General features: G+C 37.8%; 2 protein-coding genes across 2 annotated transcripts; one reads left to right on the top strand and one right to left on the bottom strand.

The window, feature by feature from the left end:
* Positions 1 to 1,076: 1,076 nt before the first annotated feature.
* Positions 1,077 to 10,107, bottom strand: LOC131773713 (charged multivesicular body protein 7). The gene is made up of 10 exons (XM_059089655.2): positions 9,670 to 10,107; positions 7,444 to 7,632; positions 6,840 to 6,910; positions 5,499 to 5,561; positions 5,346 to 5,394; positions 4,930 to 5,049; positions 4,243 to 4,341; positions 3,190 to 3,232; positions 2,441 to 2,536; positions 1,077 to 2,170 (listed from the first exon to the last, which is right to left on the bottom strand). The coding sequence occupies exons 1-10, from the start codon at positions 10,102 to 10,104 to the stop codon at positions 2,001 to 2,003; spliced, it is 1,335 nt and encodes a 444-aa protein (XP_058945638.2). The 5' UTR covers positions 10,105 to 10,107; the 3' UTR covers positions 1,077 to 2,000.
* A 1,949-nt stretch (positions 10,108 to 12,056) lies between these two features.
* On the top strand, positions 12,057 to 18,699 carry LOC131773718 (metabotropic glutamate receptor 2-like). The gene is made up of 3 exons (XM_059089660.2): positions 12,057 to 12,152; positions 12,315 to 12,445; positions 15,436 to 18,699. The coding sequence occupies exons 2-3, from the start codon at positions 12,379 to 12,381 to the stop codon at positions 18,024 to 18,026; spliced, it is 2,658 nt and encodes an 885-aa protein (XP_058945643.2). The 5' UTR covers positions 12,057 to 12,152; positions 12,315 to 12,378; the 3' UTR covers positions 18,027 to 18,699.
* The last annotated feature ends 90 nt before the right edge of the window (positions 18,700 to 18,789 follow it).

Here is an 18,789-nt window from a genome sequence, read left to right as displayed (position 1 = left end):
ATGGCTTTGTGATGTGCTTTAGAGCTTTCAAGATGCAGGTTTGAAAAAAAAATATAGGCAGTTCTAAAGCAAAGATACTTTAAAATGCTTAAGAAAAAAGCGAGGTCAGATCTCGGTTTGGCCCGGACAGTCGCTGCAGTCTTAAAACGACCACAAAGCGAATCAGGTCAAAGCAAAGCGCAAACCATTAGCTTACCTCTGATGTTATCACCTCTCTGACAGTTCTTGAAATCCATAATAACATAAAGTCTTTTTTTGTTTCCCGAATTCACTTAGTACCTAGAAAATATCGTTGAACTTTCCATGACGAAGGGCATTATGACGCAACAACCGCAAACTTTACAGAAAATCCACTGACCAGCACTGAGTTGAACAAAGTGACTCGCTTTGCTCCCAGTTACATTTGCCTCGGTTTCAAAACGAGTTACGGAGCACACTCATTCATTATTCCACAAAGAAGCATTTTCTGACGTACACTGTAGCACACAAAACCGAAGGAGAATGTAGTATACTCAGGTGTTCATCCGTTGAGTATGATTCGATCACCAACGCACGCGCTCACGCCAGATTCTACGAATCGCCTTTTTGTGTTGCTTTCTCGTTTGTTTTTCACTATTTTTGCAAGAGGAGCCTGAGTGCGATGAAACTATAATATCGACGGCCTGTAAAATGTCAGAGTGTTGTCACAAGCATGGAGGTTGACAGAGAAAATGAGTTCCCACCCAGCATTCGCATTGTTTGGCTTTTGTTAACGTGCTCTCAGCTTACACACACGACAAAATTTTAAAACTATTGAAAATGATTAGAATTGATTCATACTTATAGATGTGCGTGCAACATTTTTAATTTTTGCCTCGATAAGGCAATGTAGCCTGATTACCAATAACCTCTCACGATAACCCTAACGCGATATCGAAAAGCTGTAACACGTAAAAACTTTTCATGCGTGCTTATGTCCTTGAACATGAGCGCACGGTCTTAACGGTCTACCTAACTAGAGGCATACTCTGTCTTCTCTGAGACGGCAGATAACTGGAGAGTACTAGTAGCTTGGAGATAAACGAAAATACTTTAAAAGATGAAAAAGAAGTTTTTTATTTGAATCGCATACATACAACAAAAAGGGGAATGACTAAGGATAACAAGCAAGTTTACATTTACAAATAAAATAATTCAAAGCCTAGTTGAAGGCTTCTGTTGTGCTAACAATATGACCTGTCATAAATTCTGTATCCTTTCAATAAATTATATTTTACGCGCTAAAGTTAACCCATACAGATATCCATCAAAATAAAACACTTACTTACCCGCTTGTCCATCAAACAATTACGTTTCTACGTATCAACCAGTTATGTGTTTAGGAAGATTTGAAATCTGTTCTTTGATACTGTAAAACTCCCTGATAAAAGTTGTATCAGAGACGTGATGTGTGCGTATTGCCATGGTTTCATATCTCAAATAATACAGGGGAAGGGATATTTGATCGTCTAGTTTGATATTTTACGTCTGTTCTCATAGCAACCCCAATGTCCCAGGAGTAAATGTTCCATTATGTTCCATTATGTCCCAATCGGTCTATGGGGAAAGAGTGTTGAATTATTCAGTACGATACTAAGGCAATTGAGATTTTTTTTTTTCGGGTCTAAAGTTTGAACAAAAAAGACTTCTTAGATTGAGATGCACGAGTTCTTACCCAAAGAGGACTGGGGAGGAGGTAGAGGGATGGTAATGTTAGCTATTCTCAATTAATCGTTGGGCTGGAGGTTTCTTTGCAGTGTCCGTTCGATTTTAAGAAGCCGGCGTGTGACTCTTTCCACCTTTTCTATAGGAAGCTAAAAATTTTCCCTTCGATAATTTTCTTAATCACAAAAATGAAAACTACAATTTACTTCGTACAACATCACGCCAACAACAGCACGGAAAGGTAAATCCTAATAATGTTCCTTTGTCCTCCTACATTCTCTTCCCGCTTAAAGCGAGGCTAGGCTTCTTAAAATAACTTAGCTGGCTACAAGGCTTTTTGTTTTCTGTCTCGTTGATAGATTTTCAGATGCATCCGGGCTGTGCGAGGGGACTGGAGGTAACTTGGGAAGTTCCGTGTCCGAACCAGGCCTTTGAGCTACCCTAGATGAAGTCGAGTGGTACTGGTAACCCGCAGCGGAGCCCGAATCTAAAAAGGAGAAAAACATAACCCACCTGTTGAAGACTCTTGTCATATGATATGAACATAATATATGGCCGAGCTCCTAAACAAGTTCTCTGTAATTCAGTTGGTGATGCATTCCCCCGTGTAAGCGAAACTGGTCAGAGCTCAAATTCTCTCAAGAATCACTTTTGAACTACATTGTATTGTCATAAACTGAGTGCACTGAGGGCCTAAATGAGTTTCATCTCAGGCTCATTTATAGCAAAACGATTAGTTCGGCAAGTTTGACAATACCTTTTTCCCCGATATCGAGGCTCTCTAATTCTCGTTCCAGTTCCTCCATCTCATCCGGTCCTATCCCAGATGCCTCAGAAAGTCGTCGTACATTACCTGAAATGAAGATGAAAATGAACTTTTTGGGTATTGTAAAACTAAACAAAACAGGTTGATACTGACATGATGAAAGAGGGAAAAGCAGAAGTTAACAAGAAATACGATCGAAATCAAATTAATTTAACAGCTTATCATAAAAAAGGCAAGTCAATCAGGAGAAAAAGAGAACTTGGCGTATACAATTCTAAACGAACAACACCACTTATTGGTATTTACAAGCGCAAAAATCGTAAAAGTCTAAGACACGATTTTGTCGAAGTTTACATCTCATTGTTGAGCAAAACCAGTGAAACGCTGGATTGCTCTGGAAATCCAAAGGAAAAAGTTATTTCTCAGTATAGACTATGAGCAGTCCCTCCTTTTCGATGAAGTCCGTCAAGCGAGTCAAAAGAAAAAAAAATATCCGAGGAAAAAAAATTGACGTATGCGCGCCGAGTGGAACTCTGGGAGTGAGGCGCACTTAAAGTAAGGACTCCAAACTAGGAAAGAGAGCCGTTTGACCTCCGCACGGCTGAGTGACTTTTCGTGCGCCTCACTCCCAGAGTTCTGCGCGGCGCGCTAACATTAATATGTTTCTCACTGATTTCTTTTGCCTCGTGGAGTGCCCACTCAAAGAAGCGAGAAATATAGAGCAATTCGGTTCACCTCACCTTCCAATATCGCTGAATTTATGTCTTGAGATTCATTTATCCCCTGCATCAAAGAAATTCAAACAGACACTTATACGTGTTCTTTCTCAGTCCCAATGCAACATTTAAATGCGTCACTACAGATGGGATACATGTCTACATTTCGAACCCATGTTTAAACGCTGTTGAGCTGATTCATAAATGAACAACAGCTCGGAATCGGTTGACTTTCATCATTTACTCCCTTTATGTGACGATTTCTTACATATTTTACCGCCCTCCTTATCTTTGCTGTTTGATGTTGGCAGTATCAAGCTCTAAGCAGCTGGAATTATAGAATTATGAGCTGCTTTGTGCCAATGATCTTTACCTCGAGCTATTTTTTAAAAACGGGGGCCAGGGGGGTTAAAATCTACTCCGCTCAACAGTTCTTGAATTTATTACATCTATTTTCAAATCACTGCTGATCCTTACAATCTGATTGGCTCTCACAGGTGCAATTTAACCACAAATCACACCATTTATTGCTCTAGATTACTTCTTTACTTCAACACAACAACAACTTATCATATTTCGAGGCTTGTTTAATGCAACCAATCAAATTGCAAGGGAAAAAAACAATTTTTGCAACTTTCTACAAACCAGCTCAGTACTGGATCAATAAAATATTTGCACAAACTTAAAAATTCTGTATTTGAATCATTGAATTTTGTAATTGTAAAGTCAGGTGGATGTGATTGAACTGAGTGGTTTTGAAATCACTTTCAATTATGATTTCAGACCAAAATTGCACTCCACTCAGTTCAATTTCCATTATAAATGTACAATGCATTCAGTATGCTGGTGGAGTGATATGGACGAATGCTCAAAACATCAGCTTTAGAAACTCTTTACAGTGGTCAGTTTACTTTATCAACTCAGAACATAAAACGAAACAGTCTTGTTATACCCCCCTTCCCCCCCAACTGACACAGAACCAGTTTCTCTAGAAACTTATCCCCTTAATGGTATAATTTTTTGGTTACTGTTATGTCAGATTCTTTTTCTGAAAAAGGAAACCTGAAATGGACTCACTTCATTAAGGTCATCAATTACATCCTCAACTTTTTCAATTGTCATGCCTGAATGTGCCCCCTTCAGTGCTGCTGTTCCTGCCTTCAAAGCCTCGATAACCTAACAAGAGATAGAAAATGCAAACTTAGGAGATTTACAAAGGCACAAAAAAAGATTATAAGCCCTAAAAAATTCAAGCCATTGCTGTTGTCAATGTGTAAGACAGTATAGCCTTTGTACACTGTACATCTTCCCATCATGTTTTATAAAGGGGGGACCAAGCCAACAACATTTTACCAGAGTTCACTGACAGTTTGCTGGTACTCCACCCTTGTTCCAATAATCCCTCACAACCCCTCCCCCCTTGGAGAAAGAGAGGGGGTAAGAATAATTATGAGGAATGCTGGGAATGAGGGTCAGCACAAGCAATCTGTTAATTAATTCTGACAAACTAATGAACCTGCAACAGACTATAGAGTAACATGCAATCCAAAGGAAGTGGCAATACTTTCGGTCAGTTGACACTGCATTGTGTAATAAGCCCAAGATACAATTCTGCGCTATGAATGGCTTGGCCTAAATGTAAGACTTACACTTTTATATAAAGGGAACAATAATACAGTTTCACATAAAGCCTTACATTCTGTATGCCAACCTTAAGGTATTCATTATCATATTACTAAAATGTGCAAAGCAGTCATTTCTCACCAATCTATCTGTGTGCGCATTTTGGATTCTATGTAAAATTTCTTCAAATGACTGCAAGTCTGCAATTGCCTTGTCCAATGTTCGTTTTCTTAGTTCCTTTCTGCGAAGCAGTTTTAGGGCCTGTTATGCAAAATAAACACACCTTAGAAAGTGGTTTTTATATTTTTAAGTTGTATGATGACTGACAGACTGACAGACTGACTGACTGAGTGACAGACCAAAAGACTAATTGACTGCTTAACAGACAGACTGACTGACTGACAAACAAACAGACACACTGATTGACTAAATGAAACAATGACTGACATACAGAGTCCACACTACAGCAACTTACTAAAACACTCAAACTATCTGGCAGTTTTTGCATGTAGCAAATGAAAAAATCAGAAGTGTCTTAAATGAAGGTTTGTACCCACCTTTGTTCTAGAACCTTCCTTTGCAAAACCAGCTGCTTGTAATCTACAACTTCAAGAATTAAGATAATAATAATTTTTAATACACATCACAAATCACAGTCCCTGCTATGTACAAGATCATAGAAAAGTAAATGACAACAATTCATTCATCACCTTTCAACTTCATCTGACAGTTTATTTACTTGAAGAGTTAGGCTGGCCACTGTCTTCCGGAGCCTAGAGATAATAGATTGAAATGCATCTGAAGTAAACTCAGGCTCAAATGCAAAGGTACAGATTTTTTTAAAACAGCATTTTAAAATCATATTCTTTCACTAATATATACAGGTGTATATAAACATAATCACATATTATATAATTATGTAATTTTGAGGACACCTTACAATAATGCAATGGATACAAATGGCAGGACTCAAAAGAAACAAACAGTTGCACTGGATCAATAGGGATCTTAAAGGCTCACCAAGATTTATTTCATTAACTAATACCCATTCACACCAGCAAAATAAGTTAAGTTAAACTGTGTTAAATTGAATGAAAATCTGAAAAACAGAGACTTGAATCACAGAATTTTCCAAAAGGTTTGTGTAATCAGTAACTTGTATTTTCAGTGTCCTAAATTTGAAGTCAACAAAAATTGGTTTAAGCAGCTTCTTTGAAGAAAACAATTTCAAACTGTGTTTCACCCTTTAAATTCCAGAAGTGATTAACATATAACCTCTTCCTGTAACATCCATACAATATCCCATAAACAGGTAATGAAAATACTTATACTGATCAGGTTGAAATTAAAAATATTCAGTGTGTAGCCAGGCATATTAAAAACTTTGGTAAAAAGAATAAAAAAAGTTGACACTGGCCAAAAAATGTTTTTTTTTTGGATGTTTCAGCTACTACAGTAACTGTTGCCTTCTTCAGCAAAGATAAAAATGCAAAATAATGTTTAACGGTGTCCTGCTTGGTATATGTTTCAACATCAAGGTTACTCACAAGCCTATCCCCTCCATCTCAAGCATACTTTAAAAGCCAAAAGACAAAAAGAGAGGCATCGTGTACAAGATCAAATGTAAAGACTGTGATTGTGTTTACACTGGTCAGACAGCGCACACACTAAAAACAAGCACAAAAGAACATACAAAGGCCATAGCAACATTGGATGAAAATTCTTTGTTGGCCAAACACCATATACTTGCATTTTCATCTTTTCTGAAGAAGGCAACAGTAGTAACCAAAATGTCAGTGGTAACTTTTTTTACATTCCTTTTTCCAAATGATCAGGTTGAAGTTTTTATCTTGATCTAACACCAAATTCTCATAACTTATTAGCAAGAAATTGTGTATTAGCTAAAAGGGAGAATCAACAATGAGATCTTAGGATTTAAAGGGTTGATGAAACAGCTTTTGAACATTTCTGTGAATGGGAAATAAATAACATTTAATAGTTACTGCAAACTTCTTAAGGGTATTTTAGAAAAACAAGAATAGACATCTAACCTCACAATATCAACATCATTGTCAGAAACTGCTGTCACCTTCTCTTCACCTTTTCTTGCAAACTTGATAACCTACAAAAATTGTCAATTAGTTGTCATAATAAGAATCTAATGACAGACAGTTAGGAGAATTACTAGTGAGATCTTGGGAGTTAAAGGTTTAAATTGGGGTGTAAAGGACCACAATATATCTTACACCTCTGCTTTTTTTTCCTTTGACTCCAAGGCTGGTCTATTATCCAATGAAAACATGGTTTGAAGTTTCAAATACAGTCCAGTAACAAATTTTATTATGTCCTATTTATGAAATGAAAGCTTTTATATCAAAAAATCACAGTCAAAAGCCACTAAAAGGAAAATTTAAAGTTAGTGGTTTGTGATACATAGGCTGTCCTCAATCACAGGCAACCTATTCACACCAAAATAATGAACTCACACGTAATCTTTGTCCAAACTTTTCTTCATAAACCCCTTGATTGAGTAGCAAAGTTATATCTTGTACATCAATAGTTCAATGAGTATTATTCAGTGCACATTACATGACAAGCCCCAGTGATATAAGTATTATCCACTCTCATGAATTCTGAAGCACCACAGATACCTACCTTCTCTCCTTCAGCTGTAACATATACAACTGCTTTACCATGCTGTTGTAAATATGCCAAAAGAACTTCGAGGGTTTCATCATCAAACTTCTTACAACGCATTTTCATCACATTCCATGGTATAACATGGTCTGTTGTTTCACATTGCACGCCTGCGTAATGTTTGGTGAGAAGCCATTCTGCATTTTCCTTCAGACAAAGAAATCACAACAAAATTGTTAAGTTTGCATCGTGTGAAATTTAACATTTAAAATCTGAAAAGAAAAGGGACACTTTGGAGTTTAATTCAACTTAAAGATGTCCCTGGAAAGTTATCAGTAACTAAGTCTCTTTAATACTTAAATAAACTAAATTCCAAAGGACAGAAGATGAGGGAGGGGGTGTGGGTAATGAAAAGTTTGCAAAGAGCAGGGAGGGTTCTGAAGTAAGAGAGTTTCCCTCCCACCACTGCCAGCCAGGTTTCCTTCTCAATCCTGGCATCATATGTAGATTGAATTTGTTATGGGTTCTTGTCTTTGCTCTGTTGATTTTTCTGTGAGTTTTCCAGTTCTTAAATTATAATTTGACCTTGAAAAAGTGGCAGAGCCTGATCCTATAAATGTCCTGTGCAAAATTGCATCTATTATGTGTCAGTTTGTTATTGCTATCAAAAGGAAATCATCATCATCATCTAGAAGGTGCATTTTTGGCTACCCTACTGAATGCAAAGGCCTAATAGCAAGCTGACAATAAAATGTTTGGTTTTCAGCTGGGAGAATTAACTTTAAACCATGGTGATTGCTGTGTTGTAACCGTAATCTCAAATTCATTTTACAAACATTTTATTAATTTTAACTCTAATAAGGTACTTTTAGGATCGAGAGCCACTAGTGCATCAGTTGAATTTCTGTTATGTGTTACCCTCCTTAAATAAAGTTGTTATTATTATTACTATACAATAGACCCTATACATGTTTACATCTAAAGACCCAATAATTATTACTATTACAACCCCAAGCCTCACTTGGTGAAGACTGATGAGTTTTAATGAGAAAGTACTCCTATCAAACTGAAACCAAAAGAATACCCACATAGACACAACAAGAAATTGGCAAAGATTCACGAAAAGTTTAGTGTAAATAAGGCATGGGAGTGATTTTTCAATAAATGATGTCATCATGCACAAGAACTATTTTAAAAACAACTCATATATACTTAAAATTCAAAATTAAAAGTGAAAACAGTCATTAATAAAATAATAACCTGGCCACAAAAGAGATGGAATAAAAGAGGGAGAAGGCTAAAAATTGGTGGCTTCTGCCATCAAATCTTATCCACTAAGGAAGACACTTTTCAAAAGGTTAGGTTACTCAGGGTATTAAAATTTTCTGATTTTCTAGTAAGCAGCCAAGCTCAGAGAGTGATTCTGTTAGAATCTTTTAACATTTTTAACACACACCAGTTAAATCTTGTCAGCAGTTTCAACTATTTGTACAAGAGTCTCTCCTTTTCCTTGAAGCATAAGCTCTCAAAATTTTTTCACATAAGATACAAATTTTTTGTTATCAAGAGTCAGTAATTAGCATGCCCTATTAGCAATTGTCAATTATAGACCATTCCCAGGGGGTGATGCATAAAGTGTTTTCTATGGGAATTTGGTAAATATTTCTGACTATCACAGTATCTGTTAACTGCACCGCCACATTTCATATGCTTGGACACTAGGTAGTCAGACACACATATACAATTTTTTACCTGCATGGAGCAAAAAATGTGTTTTTGTTATTCAGTGCTACAAGTTTCCTCTGTGTTACATTGTTGTGTGTAACAAAAAACTTTTGAGTTTGAAAAAGCAATAAGTCAACATCAGAAAATTTACACAATGAAAAAAGCTACCTTATTACACACGAATATGTTGTATTGCTTTGCAAATTTATTGAATAACGAGCAGCAGCAGCAGATATGCTTGATTTTATGTCAGTGTTGATGACTCAGAAGGAAAAGGAGTTTTCCTAGTTGGGTTTTCCTTTTCCTGTTTTTCTTGTTCATGTCAAGGTTATGGCAAAAAGAAGTAATTAACTGAATAAAAAAATCATATCAAGGATGGGCTACAGTCCAACAGCTTTCAGTAAGACTCTGGGGGGAGGGGGGGAAGGGGGGGTCCAGGCAACGGATCTGGGACAAGTAAACTCTGGTTGATATCTGGAATTTGTAAACTTTAATACTCCAAGTAAATGTAATCTATACCTTTGCTGCATCGACTAAAACGAATTTATCATCCAGATTTACGGCATCATCGCTTCCCATTACAGTATGGACACCCCACCAAAACGATCTCTTCGCCAATCCAAAAGACCACGACATCCAGCCATCGTTATTAAAGTTCATAAAATCCTGTTTTCGTACAAGCTTTCCTTGCTGAATCATTTGTTTCAGTACAATGCGAAGCCCGAGCGGTGTCAAACTGTTTCGCGTAAACCGACATTTCAAGGTCGCCAAATTAATAAAAATATCTTCGTGGCGTTCACAGTTTTCCAGAATTGCTTTACTCCAAAAATTCAGCTTAGAGTCCCAGTGTTTTGGGTTCACCTCTCTGCTCTCAGGAAAAGCGGAAAACATAAAATTCATTCGATCATTGTCTTCCCAATCTGCTGGTAAACATTCTGTCTCGGAGTCCGCCATTTTAACGTTGTGATAGCTAGCTTCCAGGTCCCCCTCTCAAACTTTTTTGCGTGAAGCGTGATTAGGCGTTTCTTTTTTTTCGTGAATCGTGATTTGATTTTTACATAATTCGTGAATTAAAATTGATAAAGACATTTCATGTCCATGTGAACTAATTTTTTTATTTCAACGTGACGCGTGAATGAAGACCTGAATAAAACGTGATTCGTGAACCATTTTGTTTTTGATAAAAGTCATAAAACAGACCACAACGGTTCTTGATCAACAAAGATAGGACATTACGTCATCTTTTGTCGCATAAGACTGGTCAAGACCAGAAAAAGTAAAATATTAATTCGTGCATTTTGTTTTTTATTTCGATGTGAAACGAGATCGTCTCAAGTTTCGTATGAACGTAAAATAATTTTGAATATTATTCGCAACGTGTAAGGGCCAAATTTCTTTGTGACTGAGTTTTGGGACCTTCACCTGTAGGTTCAGCCACTTCCGAGTGGGCGCGGTTCAGTGATCTGGTACCGGAATTACGACTCGAGGACGAGGCTAAGTGCGAAGTCGCTCTCATCGGTACAAAGAATCAGGTAAATGCCGTTGTGGTGGAATTGAGAAAAAAATTCTCAAAATTTAGTGTGGGCTCATGGTGTGGGAGTGTGAAAATTATTTTGAGGAGAGAGGCATTCAGCTGAGTGATTTTTATCACCGTGGCACTAATTCCTCGCGCCGTAATTTCGGCACCATATCACTGAACGGCGAGAACTCGGAAGTGGCCTATTCATTCTTCGATAATGCGTAGACTATACCGTTCGAGCACGATGAGCTACAATCCAAGACACATAGCTTTGTAAATACCTCTTACTAACCGAGTTTGAGGTCCGTACTGTAAGTTGAGGACCGCGTTTTTTTCTGCTCGATAATATGGCCCAGGCGGGCTTCGCAAAAAAAAGTCAAAAGATCCGAGCGTAAAAAACGTTTCCACAACTTATAATACGGACTTTCCCAGAGGGTAGGTCTTAATTTCCGAGATTATTTTATAAAATATATCAGGCTTATCAGGTGCTCTTTAATTTCCCGAAATTAGAACCACCGAAGCGCACCCAGCACCCCGTCAGAACTTGAAAATAAGTTTAAATTAGGAGTAAAACCAAAAAGGCGTCCCACAGTTGCGATTAGTAGTTACGGAAGGCAACAGCGACGGTGATTTACACATTTTCACAAAATTTGAGTCATTTCTACTTCGACCCCTCGATTGAATCCTAATAGGACTGATGGACACAAATTTATTGAATTTTGAAAGTTCGTTCTCTCTTTGTAAGTGTTCATGGCTGGTTATGCGATAAGTGAAAACGGTGCATAGTATTAGTGTCCTGTGCTAGAAAACTACAGCAGGTGGTTTTTCCTTTCAGATAATTAAAGGAAACTATTGATTAGTGCATGACAGGCAAGAGGTGAACACAGGCGATATGCTGATTAATATACGATAAGGAAGAAGGGCATTGTAAAAGCTATAGAAAATGCGGTTATCTTTTCATCAGAGTTTTCGTTACTAAAACACAACTTGGCTCCATTTACTTATCAAACATGACAGTATTTTGTTTGTGAATAGCAAATGATAATTAGTTGGATTTCAACCGGCCAAAGTAGTCGCCGTATTTATTGCGGGTTTAACCTTTTTTAGCCGCTGCCGTGAGTTTCAAGGTTATCATTGTGTTTTTCTGATTTAAGACATTTAACACAGTGCGATGGAAAAAAAAAAGCAACTTGATCTAAACGTACGTACAATTAAAAATTAAAGTAACCGTGCAGGTGTACGCAAATGATAAAGTATTCTAATTAGTTACGAATTTACACGAACATGACATAAATCAGATGTAATGTCATGTCACAATGACTTGACGCCACATCAGCCACCCACATTAGTGTTGAATGACGAAAACAACTTCAGTGACAACTCAGTTCCATCGGAAATTGACATTTTGTTGTGTAGTGGGATATGAAATTATCTTTCACGGAGGGTTAAGTGAGCGAATTAAGTTTTTCTTTTGCTATGATCGGTAAGTTTACCCCAAACAGTCTAGCAAATTCAGACTGAGACGCAAATGAGGCTAGCTTCTATTTATGAACTAAACTTTTTGGGGGTAAACAGAGAGAGAGTTTTCACATTTGAAATTCATATTTTGCTTCGACGTGCTAAACATAAGTTATCGTGTTTACAGAGATTTTGAGTTAGGCAACGAACCGTGGCCAAGACAAAACCAGCTCAGGGGCCGAATCCGAACGATGACTGGCCCAAGAATTCTTGGATACGCAATTTTGTGGCAAGTTCATCTTTTCAGCCAAGTTTTCGGTATGTAGTGAGATCTAATTTCGAACGCCATGCCCTTCTACAGAAAGTAATTATCTAACTGATAACACAAGACCTGACAGTTTCATGTGCGACAGACGTATCTTCATGTTTGATATTCGGTTAGAATTTGCTAACTCAGAAAAACGATAACAGGCCAGAACGTTCGCTTCACTAATGATTCGCAATGCTTGTAACAATACACCTGCACTGACCTTACTTTACTTACATTTTAAAACTAAATATTCCAAATGGTTCTTTTTATCATCAAAAACCTCAGTGTTGTATAACAGAGCTCGAGATAGCTTGTAAATAGTCATATTTACTCAGCCTTTTCATGAATTAAAGTCTAAAAAAATTCAGGATGAACTTCTCAAGGCAAATTTCAAAATGCTATTTCAAATTTAGATTTTAAGTCACGACCATAGCTTGAGCAAATATCTAACAACCTCTCTATATTACGCTCCCCCTGACCAAATGTTTCGCTTATTATCCGTGTTGATGAACATTATTTGTGCTCTTTAGAAAGCGTACATAAATCGTTCATAGGTCGAAACACACTTCTTAAGATACCAAACCATCATCAAATAAAATAATAGATAAATACAGAATCGAACATAGGTTTGGCGGGATGCGGGATAAAGCTTAAAATCGAGGCGGGGTGTGGCATCGGAGACTTTTTCGTTGTGTGATCGGCTGGAGAATTTATCTATGTAATAGGATAGTTTTACTTTAGGTCGTTTCGTGGGTGGAGTTTTTGTCCCGCTTAAACACTGTTATATACTGTTTTTTTTAAGCTAGCCAAATATGCGTGAAGCAAGTCTTTACTTTTCTGCATAATGAGAGTACATTATCAACATTGTAAAGGCTATAATTTCTCCGTCAGTTGGCGGTGAACTCGAGCAACATGGTTTGAACCCGGCGGGATCGGGATAAAAATGTTCCTCGCGGTGGGGTGCGGGATTACAAAAGTACATTTTAAACCCTCTAAATAAAAGGACAAAAAAATAGCTTAGAGGAAAAAATAACCTGATAAAAAGAACAGTTATGGTCCCGAACAGGGAAGAATATCGCGGCTTAATGACCAAAAATTGGAACAAATTATATGGATCAGCTGTTGAAAGTTCCTTTTTAAAATGAACCGGATACGCGATGATGGAATATAATTTTGCTCCTGAAAAAGAGCCGTTTACATTTTAAGGCGATTGCGTAAATGACTTGAACATTTGCTTAAATAAAAGACAGTGGGCCTGCAAAAAACCTGCTCCGTGAAAAGCGCAATATCCGTCATTATTTTGGGACGAATTTTGCTTAAAATGACCTGGTACTGAAATATAAAAATTTTTTATGATTTTTTAATCATGAAGGGGCTCAATTATGTCATATAAAAATAACTCTGTCAACTTTCTTTCTCGTATAGCGCGCAATTAAACTTTACGAAAAATATATTGTCGATAAAAGTATTTGTTTAACTCTCTAAGTGGTTGTAAGGTCTTCATCACGTATTACATTTTGCGAATATTAGATTCAGGGACGGATATGCACACAGCGTTTCCTGGTTTCAGTAAATAAGTTACGGTCACAGAAATGAATACTAAATTAATTTACTGCCTTTGTGTTTCTTTGAAATACAATTGCCATGAGGCTAAGGTGCGATTGAAAATAATAGATCCAGACAATTCAGGAAAAGCGGGAGTGAAACTTGCGAGATCTTATATTCAATATGCTATCATAACACGTTGAAAGAAAAAAAAAATTGGCGAAAATGAGTGGCTAACTTGCCTAGGATGTTTACGTTCGTCAAGTTAAAAAAAAAAAATTACAATTGCCTCGATTGGGATTAGTTTAAAAAACTCCTACTTTCCAGTAATTCGCTTGCCAAGTTGTTATCGGACAGTTTATCGGACAGTTCAACAAGCCGATCACATTCAAAGTTGTAGGTTAAATCAACCAATCACAACCTTGGTTTCAATGACCAAAGAAACAGTACCCAGACTCCTAAATTGGGGATTTTTTAAAAATGGAGAGTTTTTTTTTTTGCTTGAGCAATTGTCATTTTTATGATTAATTGGCGATAGTAACAAATCGATTTTGTTATTACTCGTATGATTTTCGACCGAATTGGACTCCACTGGGTCCCATTGCCATACTGGTTTTCGAAGCATGAGCGCTATCTAGATGAATTTTTTCTGATATCAAAAAATAATCTTTTATGAAAGTGTCAGAGTACTTTTTTCTCTATTTGAATATGTTCCTTGTAGATCAGTGTTATTGTGATGTAGCTGGCTGTAAGACTCAACCGCTAGTAATGTTAGGCCGTTGTTGATGGCGGAATCTTACCTACTTCACATTGTCGTCGACATCTGTTGAGGTTGGGCGAGAAGATTTCTCAAAGTTTACCAACCAGTCCCTCTCTCAAACTATTTAGCGTCATAAATCCCCCCTTACGATCATCATCACTGATCAACAGATACAAAAACCTGTTTAAAATAAAATAGAGGATATTACGTGGCCGCTTGGGGATACGAATTTTATCTTTTTCGTGAAAATCGAGAGAACTCGTGAGAGATACTTTCAGCACGAGAAGATAAAATTCGTATCCCCAAACAGCCATGTAATGTTCTGTTTATTTTATAGATACTGATGAAATTCCTAAGGAGAAATAAAGACAATATTACTTATATTTTCTGTCCCAAACAGTCAAAATTCTTATAAAGAAGAGAAAAAGAACCGGCCACGCGCCTGAGCGGGAAGCTCTTTTGTAATTGGCTGATCATGTTAGTAACCATGGCGACACCAATATCCTCACCCGTGAAAAATGGGATCTTCACTGCGCGCGATGAAGATATAACTTTTTAGTAAAAGGTAAAATCTTGGTATGTCATCAGTATCTATATAATAATAGGTTTTCCTTAGTCGCTAAGAAATATGTAGTAGTTTATAGAATGTACCAATTGCAAACTCGTGTCAACTCTAGTAATTTTCAATGGTAGTTGTTGCAGGCATTCAGCAACTTCAAATGGATGGAGATGTTCTTTTTGGCGGACTTTTCCCCGTTCACAAGAGAAGTACTGTAACCGAGAATGAATGTGGTGAAATAGATCCACAGCCTGGATTCCAATATTTGGCTGCTATGCTGTTTGCTCTCCGAAAAATCAATCATGACACCGAATTGCTGCAGAACATCACTATCGGAGCGAAGATATTCGACACATGCCGAAGTCAGACGATTGCAGCGGACCGTGCAAAGGACATCATTAAATACACGCTTTTGGATGAACCGAAACCTCTCGTTGGAGTTATTGGTCCTTTCAAAAGCGATGTTTCCATAGCAGTGGCGAATCTGTTGCGAGTTTTTGAAATTCCTCAAATAAGTTATGGCTCGTCGAGCGTGGAGTTAAGTGACAAGGAGCTTTATAGGAATTTTTTTAGGACGGTGCCTCCTGACTCCTTTCAAGCTCAAGCTCTGGCGGATGTCCTTCGACATTATGGCTGGACGTACGTTCACACGATCAATTCGCACGGAAATTACGGCAGAAAAGGAATGAACATATTTCACAGGGTCGCTCGGCAATCTGGTATCTGTACAGCAGAAGTTGAAAGTCTCCCCAGCTTTCCAACTAAAGCAAATTATATGTCTGCTGTTCGAAAGATATCACGACACAAAACTGGTCATGCTCACGTGATTGTGCTATTTACAACCCAGACTGACTCGGCTGGTTTGCTCCGTGCAGCTAAGGAGTCTGGTGTACAAGGTCTTACGTGGCTTGGAAGCAGTGGCTGGAGCAATCGTATTGACGTCACTGAGGGCAACGAAGAAATAGCCAATGGCTCTCTTACAGTTGGACACGGTGATGGAATCGTAAATGAATTCTTGGATTTCTTGATAAACCTAAACAATACCCTGGGAGGAACTACTTCTCCAAAAGCAAACAATTCATGGTTCGAAGAAGTTGTGAAATCTGTTTTGAATTGTGAGACTAGAAATTCGGCAGCACACTCGCTTACACCATGCAAGAGCAACCTGTCACTACCGCGTGATATAGAACTTGCGCCAGTTCGTGTCGTTGTGAACGCGGTTTACGCTATGGCGCATGCTCTTGACGACATGCAAAGAGATCTTTGTCCAGAGCAGACTGGAATTTGCCAGCCAATGAGAGAAAGACTGAAAAAAAGAAGTCTCATGGATTACTTGAAGAATGTAACATTCCCAGACTCGTCGTTTAACATGAGTTTGAAATTTAATGAGAACCAAGAAATGGATGGTACCTATAGCGTCTTAAATTTCCAACAAAGGAGAGATGGCTCATGGAAATATGTCCGCGTTGGGGCATGGAATTATCTTGTAAATTCTACCAAAGACATAAAAGGTGAACTGAGAATTGATGATGCTCTTATCTCATGGGGAAATGTCGTAACACGTCCACCTTATTCATACTGCAGTGACTCCTGTACCTTAAAGCAAATAACAAAGCCCAAAGCCCTCAACCCGAAATGTTGTTGGAACTGTGTATCCTGTGAAGTTAATGAAGCGATCATAAACAACACTTGCAAAGCGTGTGACCTTGGTTACAAACCAGACTTGAGTTTACAGAGGTGTGTAAAACTTGAACTTTCTCATCTTCAGTGGAATGATCCGATATCAACTTCACTAAGGTTACTCGCGGGATTCTGGATCTTCATTGCCATAGGAGCGTTTGCGTTCTACGTCATTAAACGCCATGACAGTGTGATTAAAGCAGCGGGAAGGGAACTATCTTTTTTCATATTCATCGGAATCGTTTTGTGTTATACGGCTTCCTTTGTTTGTTTGGCCAAGCCTACCGATTTTATATGCGCACTTCGTCGTTTCATTGGAAGTACGTGCTTCACCGTTTGCTACGCGCCATTACTAATGAAAACAAATCGTATTTATCGTATATTTAACCATGCCAGGCACTCAGCAGCGAGACCGTCTTTAATAAGGCCCATGTCCCAGGTCCTCATCTCCTTGGGGCTCATTGCAGTACAGCTTCTGGTTACCACAATATGGACTCTTTCGGACCCACCAAACGCCACCGTGATTTACCATTCGCCTCTAGAAGCCTCGCTCATTTGTAACGTTAGCGGCCTTAGTCTTGCTGTTAACATGTCCTATAACCTACTCCTAATGTTCCTTTGCACTGTGTATGCCTTCAAAACTCGAAGTTTTCCCAGAAATTTCAACGAAGCAAAACACATAGGTATCACGTTGTACATAACGTGTTCTTTATGGATCATATTTTTACCAACGTACTTCAACGCAGGAGCGTCTTCTTGGAGGGATTACGTTTATTGCAGCCTCTTCATTTTGGTCGGCTGTGTTAGCCTTGTAGGACTGCTGCTTCCTAAGGTTGCCATTATTGTCCTTGCTAAACTATCCAGAGAAAGAGTCCATATAACTGATGATTTGTTTGAAGAAAAAAATGAGTCAACCACTGATTCGTCGAAAAAAACAACCACCTTTCTAAGTCTTGGTTCTTCTTCACCATTGCCAAACACCAACACAAGACGGCTAAATCTCACGAGAATAACGCAAGACAGTGATGCATTCGTTATGAACTGAATAGCAGGTTACTATGGTTACTAAGAACAGTAATTTACTACCTTAAGTACTGAGAGAAAAATGAGAAAATTCTTTGATTAATCAAAAGGTGAATTTTTTGGGGGTAAGAAACTGAATCAATAACCGTTACAGTTACATTTTGCGTATTTAAACGTTTCAAGTCAATTTAGAACTGATCAATACAGTCCTTCCAGACAAAATGGATTTCGTAAGGCACAGAACAGAGCTCATCTATCTGTTTGTATTTTCTAAGTTTACTTTTAATCAGTTTCTTACTAATGCATGTCATCTTCAAACTTGTGACTGCATAAATTCCGTACTGCCTTACGTAAAAGTAAACTGTTTCGAATGGATTCTCGATTGAAACCGCCCGGTAAGTGCCTATCGGCAAAATGTTTCAAACAACTGTAACTTAACTTAAGTCCTCCATCAAATTGAAGTGCATTTGATCAATTCGTCAACTTAAGAATTATGCGCATATCATTTTAATCTGTTTGCTTAAGTATTTCCATGGTGATATAATTTATCAACTAAAGTTTATTAATTTTCTATAGGTCGGCGTTGGATTATATTACGTATCACTAAAATGCATTATTTAATAGGGTACTTGTAATCATTGATGACGTTTAATTCTAATTAACATGACATAATTAAAATATTTGGGTCAGCTTTCCTTACTTTATGCCGAGTTACTGAAAACCGATATTTATTAAATATCCCAGCTGTCACAAAAATCTATCTTTCACGAGCGGTGAAAGATACC

This window comes from Pocillopora verrucosa, chromosome 1, assembly GCF_036669915.1.
Source record: "Pocillopora verrucosa isolate sample1 chromosome 1, ASM3666991v2, whole genome shotgun sequence".
Taxonomy (NCBI): Eukaryota; Metazoa; Cnidaria; class Anthozoa; order Scleractinia; family Pocilloporidae; genus Pocillopora; species Pocillopora verrucosa.
This window is presented reverse-complemented; position numbering and strand designations above follow the sequence as displayed.

What these genes read in the sequence shown, in the direction of transcription:
- LOC131773713 (XM_059089655.2), bottom strand. Translation starts at nt 10,104, where the DNA reads ATGGCGGACTCCGAGACAGAATGTTTACCAGCAGATTGGGAAGACAAT. An exon ending in TTTTAGTCGATGCAGCAAAG is followed by an intron (nt 7,633 to 9,669) that starts GTATAGATTACA and finishes CTTTGTCTGAAG; the next exon opens with GAAAATGCAGAATGGCTTCT. An exon ending in TTACAGCTGAAGGAGAGAAG is followed by an intron (nt 6,911 to 7,443) that starts GTAGGTATCTGT and finishes CAATTTTTGTAG; the next exon opens with GTTATCAAGTTTGCAAGAAA.
- LOC131773718 (XM_059089660.2), top strand. Translation starts at nt 12,379, where the DNA reads ATGACTGGCCCAAGAATTCTTGGATACGCAATTTTGTGGCAAGTTCAT. An exon ending in TCTTTTCAGCCAAGTTTTCG is followed by an intron (nt 12,446 to 15,435) that starts GTATGTAGTGAG and finishes TTTCAATGGTAG; the next exon opens with TTGTTGCAGGCATTCAGCAA.